Source organism: Homarus americanus, unplaced genomic scaffold (assembly GCF_018991925.1).
Source record: "Homarus americanus isolate GMGI-L3 unplaced genomic scaffold, GMGI_Hamer_2.0 scaffold54170, whole genome shotgun sequence".
Classification (NCBI taxonomy): Eukaryota; Metazoa; Arthropoda; class Malacostraca; order Decapoda; family Nephropidae; genus Homarus; species Homarus americanus.
In genome coordinates, this window is record NW_024751950.1 from 30,985 (window position 1) to 38,757 (window position 7,773).

Sequence of the window (7,773 nt, forward strand, 5' to 3'; positions counted from 1 at the left end):
GTGGTGGTGGTGGTGGGTTGGTGGTGGTGGTGGTGGCAGGTGGTGTATGGTGGTGGTACAGTAAAGGGTATTGTGGTGGTGGTGGTATTATAGTGGTGATAAATTGGTGGTGGTGGTGTTAGGTGGTGGTGGTGGCATTAGTGGTGTGGTGGTGGTGGTGGTGCAGGTGTTTGTAGGTGGTGGGGTTGTGGTGGTGGTGGTTATGGTAGTGGTGGTGGTGGTGGGGTGTTAGTGGTGGTGGATTAGGTGGTAGTGGTGGTGTTTGGTGGTGGTGGTGGTGGTGGTGGTGTTAGTGGTGGTGTTGGTGGGAAAGTGGTGGATTGGTGGTGGTGGTGGTGGTGGTGGTGGTGGTGGTGGTGTGAGAGGTGGTGGTGGATTGGGGTGGGGTTGGTTAGTGGTGGTGGTGGTGGTGGTTGGATGGTGGTGGTGGAAGTTATTGGTGGTGGTGGTGGTGGTGGTGGATTAGTAATGGTGGAAGTGGTTGGTGGCGGTATTAGCAGGTGTTGGTGGTTGGTGGTGTTGGTGGTGGTGGTGGGCGTTATGGTGGTGTTAGTTGGTGGTGGTGTTAGTTGGTGGTGGTGGTGGTGGTGGTGGTGGTGGTGGTTGTGGTGGTGGTGTTGGTTGAGGTGGTGGTGTTAGTGGTGGCGAATGGTGGCGGCGGTTTGTGGTGGTGGTTGAGTTGATGTTGTTAGTGGGGTTGGTGGTGGTGTAGTGGTGGTGGATGTGTTTGTGGAGTTGTGGTGGCGGTGGTGTTGTGGTGGTGGTGGTGGTGGCGGGTGGTGGTGTTAGTGTGGTGGTGGTGGTTGGTGGTGGTGTTTATGGTGGTGGTGAAGTTGCTGCTGTTAGTGGTGGTGTTGGTGGTGGTGGTGGTGTTAGTGGTGGTGGTGGTGATGGTGGTGGTGTTTGTGGTGGTGGTGGTGAAGTGGTTGGCGTTGGTGGTGGTTGTGTTGGTGGTGGTGGTGTTAGTGGTGGTGGTGGTGTTGGTGGTGGTGGTTGTAATGGTTGAGTGGTTGTGGTGGTGTGGTGTTGGTGGTGTTAGTGGTGGTGGTGGTGGTGTTAGTGGTGGTGGTGGTTAGTGGTGGTGGTGGTTGAGGTGGTGTTAGTGGTGGTGGTGATGGTGGTGGTGGTGTTGGGTGGTGGTTGGTGTGTTGTGGTGGTGGTGGTGGTGTTGGTGGTGGTGGTGGTGTGGTGGTGGTGGTGGTGTTGTTGTGGTGGTGGTGGTGTGGTGGCGTTAGTGGTGGTGGTGTGGTGGTGTTTGAATTGTTGGTGGTGGTGGTGGTGGCGTTGGTGGTGGGGTGGATTGTTAGTTGGTGTTGGTTGGTGGGTTGGTTGGTGGTTGGTTGGATGGTGGCGGTGTTGGTTGGTTGAGTTGAGTTGGTGTTGGTGGTTGGTGGTGGTTGATTGAAGTTAGTTGATTTGAGTTGGTGTTGATTGGTTTGGTGATTGAGTTGAAGTTGGTTGGTTGAGTTGGTGGTCGTTGTTGATTGATTGGTTGAAGTTGGTTGAGTTGATTGGTTGGTTGGTTGAGTTGTTTGATTGAGTTGAAGTTGGTGGTGGTTGGTTAGTTGGTTGATTGAGTTGGTTGGTGGTGAAAGTTGATTGGTTGAAGTTGTTGGTGGGTTGGTTGGTGGTGGTGGTGGTGGGGTCGTGGGGTGGTGATGGTGTTGGTGGTGGTGAGGTGGTGTGGTGGTGGGGTGGGGTTGGTGGTGTTGAAATTGGTGGTGGTGGTGGTTGGTGGTGTTGAGTGGTTTGAGGTTAGTTGAGGTGGTGGTTGGTGGTTAGGTGAGTTGAGTTGGTTGAGTTGGTTTATTGATTGAGTTGGTGGTGGGTTGGTGGTTAGTTGGTTGGTGAGAGTTGGTGGTTGAGTTGAGTTGGTTGAGTTGGTTGATTGGTGGGGTTGAGTTGAGTTGAGTTGAGGTTTTAATGGTTGGTGGTGGTTGGTTGAGGTTAGTTGATTGAGTTGGTTGGTTGGTGGGGTTTGTTGAGTTGGTTGAGTTGGTTGGGTTGGTTGATTGGTTGGTTGAGGGTTGTTGAAGTTGTTGATTGGGGTTGGTTGGTTTAGTTGAGTTGTTGGTTGAGTTGAAGTTGGTTGATTTGGATTGTTGGTGTGAGTTGGTTGGTTGTTGATTGGTTGGTTGAAGTTTGGTGGTGGTTGTTTGTGATTGGTTGGTTGGTGGTGGTGGTGGTGGTGATTGTGGTGTTAGTTGGTGGTGGTGGTGGTGGTGGTGGTTGATTGGTGGTGGTTGAGTTGGTGGTTGTGGTTTGTTGGTGAGTTGGTTTGGTTGGTTGGTTAGGTGGTTGAGTGGTTAGTTGGTTGGTTAGTTGATTGGTTGGTTGGTTGGTTGGTTGATTTGATTGAGTTGGTTGGTTGATTGAGGTTGAGTTGAGTTGGGGTGGGTGTTGGGGTGGTGGTGGTTGAGTTGGTTAGTTGGGGTTGAAGAGTTGGTTGGTTGGTGGGGTTTGGTGGTTGGTTGGTGATGGTTGGTTGGTTGATTTGAGGTGAGTTGGTTGGTGTTGAGTTGAGGTTGGTTGAGGTTGATTGGTGATTGAGTTGGTGGTTAGTTGGGTTGATTGGTGGTTGATTGGTTTGTTGGTTGAGTTGGTTGTTGTTGTGGTTGGTGGGGTGGTGGTGGTGGTTGATTGGGGGTGGTGGTGGTGGTGGTGGTGAGGGTGGTTGGTGGTGGTGAAGTTGAGTGGTGGTTAGTTGGTGGTGTGGTTGGTGGTTGGTTTGGTCAGGTGATGATTGAGGGTTGGTGGTGATGAGTTGGTTGGTGTTGATTGAGTTGGTTGGGGTTGAGGTTGGGGTTGGTGAAGTGGTTGGTGGTTGGTTGGAGTTGGTTGAGTTGAGTTGAAGTTGAGTTGGTTGGTTGAGTTGGTTGATTGGTTGTTGGTGTTGGTGGGGTGGTTGAATTGGTTGATTGGGGTGGTGGTGGTGGTGGTGGGGTGGTGGTGGTGGTGGAAGTGGTGTTGGTGGTGGTGGAGGTTGTTGGTGGTGGTGGGGTGAGTGGTGGTGGTGGGGTGGTGGTGGTGGTGGGGGTGGTTGTTGGTGGTGGTGGTGGTGGTGTTGGTGGTGGTGGTGGTGGTGGTGGTGAGTTGGTGGTGGTGTTGAGTTAGTTGGTGGTGGCGTTGGTGGTTGATTGAAGTTGGTTGGTTGTTTGTTGGTGGTGGGGTTGGGGTTGGTGGTTGGGGTTGAGGTGGTGGTTGGTGGGGTTGGTGGTTGGTTGAGTTGGTTGATTGGTGGGTGGAGTTGGTTGGTGGGTTGAGTTGGTGGTTGGTTGAGTTGGTTGGGTTGTTGAGTTGGTTGGGGTTGGTTGGTTGAGTTGATTTGATTGGTTGGTTGAGGTTGGTTGAGTTGGTTGATTGGTTGTTGAGGTCAGTTGGTTGATTGGTGGTTGTTGGTGGTCAGTTGGTTGAAGTTGGTTGTTGAGTTGATTTGGTGGTTGGTGGTGGTTGGTGGTGGTGGGGTGTTTGAAGTTGGTGGGTGAAGATTGAGGTGGTGGTGTGATTGGTGTTTGTGGTGGTTGGTGTGGTTGTGGGTGGTGGTGGTGTTGGTGGTGGTTGAAGTTGAAGTTGAGTTGAGTTGATTGGTTGAGGTGAGGTTGGTGAAGTTGATTGGTTGATTGGTGTTGGGGTGGTGATTGGTGGTGTTGGTGGTGGGGTTGAGGTGGTTGATTGAGTTGAAGTTGAGTTGGTTGTGGTTGAAGTTGAGTGGTTTGGTGATTGGTTGGTTGAAGTTGAGTTGGTGATTGGTGAAGTTGAAGTTGATTGGTAGTTGGTTGATTTGAAGTTGGTTGGTTGAATTTGGTTGGTTGGTGGGTTTGGTGATGGTTGAGTTGAAGTTGTGGGTGAGGTTGGTTGATTGGTGGGGGTTTGTTGGTGGTTGGTTGATTGGGTTGGGGTGAAAGTTGGTTGAGTTGGTTGTTGATTGGTTGGTTGATTGGTTGGTGTTGGTGAGTTGTTGGTGGAGTTGGTTGGTTGGTGGTGTTGGTGGTGTGTTGGTAGTTGATTGGTGGTGGTGGGGTTTGTTGGTTAGTTGGTGGTTGTTGGTGGTGGGTGGTTGGTGGGTGGTGAATTGGTTGGTTGAGGTGAGTTGTGTTGTGGTGGTTGAGTTGATTGAGATTGGTGAAGTTGGGGTTGAAGTTGGGGTTTGAAGTTGGTTGGTTGAGATTGAAGTTGAAGTTGATTGAGTTAGTTGAGGTTGGGTTTGGTGAGTTGATTGAGTTGAGTTGAGTTGGGGTTGGTGTTGAGTTGGTTGGTTGATTGGTGAAGTTGAGTTGAGTTGAGTTGAGTTGAAGTTGAAATTGGTTGAGTTGGTTGATTGAGTTGGTGGTGATGGTTGAATTGGTTGAAGTTGAGTTGTGGGGTGGTTGGGGTGTGGTTTGATTGGTGGTGGATTGTTGGTGTGGTTGGTTGTTGGTTGGTGGTTGGTGGTGGTGGTGGTGTTGGTGGTGGTGTGGTGGGTGGTGGTGGGGTGGTGGTGGTGAGGTGGTGGTGGTGAGTGGTGGTGGTGGGTTGGTGGTGGTGGTGGTGGTGGTGTGTTGGTGGTGGGGTTGGTGGTTGGTGGTGTTGGTGGTGGTGGGGTGTTGGTGGTGTGGGGTGGTGGGTGGTTGGTGTTGGTGTGGGGTGGGTTGGTGGTGGGTGGTGGGGTGGGTGAGTTGGTGGTTGGTTGGTGGTGTTGGTGGTTGGTTGGTTGGTTGGTTGTTGATGGTGGGGTGGGGGTTGGGGTGGTGGTGGTGGTGGGGTTGTTGTGTGGTGGTGGTGGGGTGGTGGTTGGGTGGTTGGTGGTGGTTGTGGTGAGTGGTGGTGGTGGTGTTTAGTGAGGTGGTTGGTGGTGGTGTGAGATGAAGGTGAGTTGGTGGTGGTGAGGTGGGGTGAAGTTGGTGAGGTGGTTGAATTGGTGGTTGGTGAAGTTGGTGGTTGGTTGAAGTTGGTTGGTGAAGTTGATTTGAGGTGGTGGGGTTGGTTGAGTTGGTGAATTGGTCAGTTGAGTTGATTGAGTTGAGTTGGTGGGGTTGGGGTGGGGTGGGGTTGGTTGATTGGTTGATTGAGGTGATGGTTGGTTGAGGATTGGTGGGGTGGTTGGTGGTTGGTTGAAGTTGAGGTTGTTGAGTTGGTGATTGGTGGTTGGTTGGATGTGGTAGTTGGTGTGGTTGGTTGATTGAGTTGGTGTGGTGGTGGTTGGGGAGTTGATTGAAGTTGATGGTGTGGTGGTTGATTGGTTGAGGGTGGATGGTGGTTGGTTAGTTGTTGGTGGTTGGTGGGGTGGGGTGGTGGTGGGTTTGTGGTGGTGGTGTGGTGGTGAATTGGTGGTGATTGGTGTTGAGTGGTGGTGGTGGTGGTGGTGGTGCAGTGGTGGTGGTGGTGGTTGCTGTTGTTGAGTGATGGTAGTTGGTTGGTGGTTGGTGGTTGGTGGTTTGTTGGTAGTTGGTTGATTGAGTTGATTGAGAGGTTAGGTTGAAGTTGAGTTGGGGTGGTTGGGATTGAGTTGAGTTAGTTGATTGGGTTGAAGTTGAGTTGAGTTGGTTGGGAGGTGGTTGGTTGGTTGGTTGAAGTTGGGGTGGTTGAAGTTGGGGTTTGATTGGTGGGTTGGTTGGGGTGATTTGATTGAAGTTGATTGATTGAGGTTGGTTGGTTGGTTGAGTGTGTGGTGGTTGGTTGATTGAGGTGGTTGGGGGTGGTTGGTTTGTGTTGGTTGGTTGGGGTTGTTGGTGGTGAGTTGGTGGGGTGGTGGTGGTGGTGGTGATGGTGTTAGTGGGTGGTGGTGGTGGTGATTGGTGTGAAGTTGGTGGTGGTGTTGAAGATTGGTTGAAGTTGGTGGTGAGGTGGGGACATTGATTGGGGTTGATTGGTTGGTGTTGATTGGGGTTGGTTGGTGGTTGAGTTGAGTTGAGTTGATTGGTTGAGGTGTGGGTGAAGTTGATTGAGATTGGTGGGGTGAAAGTTAGTTGGTTGTTGATTGGTTTGTTAGTTGGGTTGGTTGGTTGAAAGTTGATTTGATTGAGTTGGTTGAAGTTGGTTGATTGGTTGGTTGGTTTGTTGATTTGATTGGTTGGTTGGTTGATTGGTTGATTGAAGTTGAAGTTCAGTTGGTGGTTGAAGTTGAGTTGAGTTGATTGTTGATTGAGTTGATTGGTGAGTTGAAGTTGATTGAAGGTTGGTTGTTGGTGGTTGAAGTTGGTTGTTGATGGTTGGGGTTGGGTTGGTGGGGACATTGGTTGAAGGTGGATGTGGGGTTGAAGTGGTGGTGAGTTGGTGGTGGGTGGTGGTGGGGTGGTGGTGGTGGGTGAGATGGTGGGGTGGTGGTTGGTTGGTTGGTTGGTTGGTTGGTTGGTGTTGGGTGGTTGGTTGGTGGGGTGGTTGGTGGTTGGTGGTGGTTGTGGTGGGTTGGTGGGGTGGGGTTGGTGGTTGTGGTTGGTGGTTGGGGTGGCGGTTGGTGGTGTTGGTTGGTGGGTGGAGTTGGTGTTGGTTGAGTGGTTGGTGGTGGTTGAGTTGGTGGTTGAAGTTGGTTGGTTGGTTGGTGGTGGAGTTGGTTGTTTGGTTGAAGTTGGTTGGTTGGTTGTTGTTGGTTGGTTGGTTGTGAGTGGTGGTTGTGGTGGTGGTGGCGTTGAGTGGAGTGGTGGTGGTGGTGGTGGTGGGGTGTTAGTGGGTGGGTGGGGTTGGTGGGTTGGGGTGAGTTGAGTTGGATGGGTGGGGTGAGTTGGTTGGTGGGGTGGTCAGGTGGTTAGTTGAAGTTGATTGAGTTGGTTGTTGATTTAGTTGGTTGGTTAGGTTGATTGATTGAGTTGGTTGGTGGTGTTTGAGTTGGTTGGTTGGTTGGTTGAAGTTGGTGGTGTGGTTGGTTGAGTTGGGTTGGTTTGGTGGTGATTGTGGGTGATAGTTGAGTTGGATTGGTGGTTGGTGTTGATTGGTTGGTTGGTTATTGTTGGTTGGGTTTTGGTGGTGGTGTGGTGGTGTGATGGTGTTGGTGGTGGGGTGGTGGGGTGGTTGGTGGTGGGGTGGTGGGGTGGTTGGTGGTGGTGGTTGGTGGTGGTGGTGGTGGGTTGGTGGTGGTGGTGGTGTTAGTGGTGGTGGGGTTGGTGGTGAGTTGGTTTGTGGTGGTTGAGGTGGTTGTGTGGTGGTGGTGGTGGGGTGTTGGTGGGGTGAAGTTGAGTTGGGGTTAGTTGAAGTTGGTTGAGTTGAGTTGGTTAGTTGATTGAGTAGTTGGAGTGATGGTGTGAAGGTTAGTTGTTGATTGGGTGAGGTTGGTTGGTGGTTTGTTGTTGAAGTTGAGTTGGTTGGTTGAGTTAGTTGAGTTGATTGGTTGATTGATTGGTTGGTTGAGTTGAGTTGTTGGTTGGTGATTTGAGGGTGGGTTGGTGAGATTGGTTGTTAGTGTGTGATTGGTTGATTGGGGTGGTTGGTTAGTTGAGTTGGTTGGTTGTTGATTGGTTGATTGGTGTTGGTGTTGGTTGGGGTGGGGTTGATTGGGGTGGGGTGGTGGGGGTGGTGGTGGGGTGTGGTGAGGTTGAATTGGTGGAGTTGGTGGTGGTGGTGGTGTGGGGGTGGTGTGGTGGGTGGTGGGGTGGTGGTGGTGGTGGGTGTGGTTGAGTTGAGTTGGTGGGGTGGGTGGTTGGTGGGGTTGGGGTGGTTGGTTGGTTGGTTGGTTGGGGTGGTTGGTGGGGTTGAAGTTGGTTGGAGTTGGGTTTGGTGAAGTTGATTGGGGGTTGGTTGATTGATTGGGGTTGGTGGGGAGTTGGTTGAAGTTAGTTGAGATCGTTGAAGTTGTTGGGGTGG

At 51.6% G+C, this 7,773-nt stretch overlaps 2 protein-coding genes across 2 annotated transcripts; both read right to left on the reverse strand.

Moving 5' to 3' along the window:
* Nucleotides 1–577: 577 nt before the first annotated feature.
* LOC121854896 (integumentary mucin C.1-like) lies at nt 578–3,090 on the reverse strand (the record flags this gene model as incomplete). Its single annotated transcript, XM_042349706.1, is given in 4 exon segments — nt 578–650; nt 801–940; nt 3,024–3,044; nt 3,046–3,090. Coding segments are annotated over 4 exon segments (279 nt in total), but the record flags the coding sequence as incomplete, so codon positions are not given.
* Nucleotides 3,091–3,654: 564 nt separating this feature from the next.
* Nucleotides 3,655–7,231, reverse strand: LOC121854895 (cell wall protein DAN4-like; the record flags this gene model as incomplete). Its single annotated transcript, XM_042349705.1, has 2 exons — nt 3,655–3,717; nt 7,160–7,231. Coding segments are annotated over 2 exons (135 nt in total), but the record flags the coding sequence as incomplete, so codon positions are not given.
* Nucleotides 7,232–7,773: the final 542 nt, after the last annotated feature.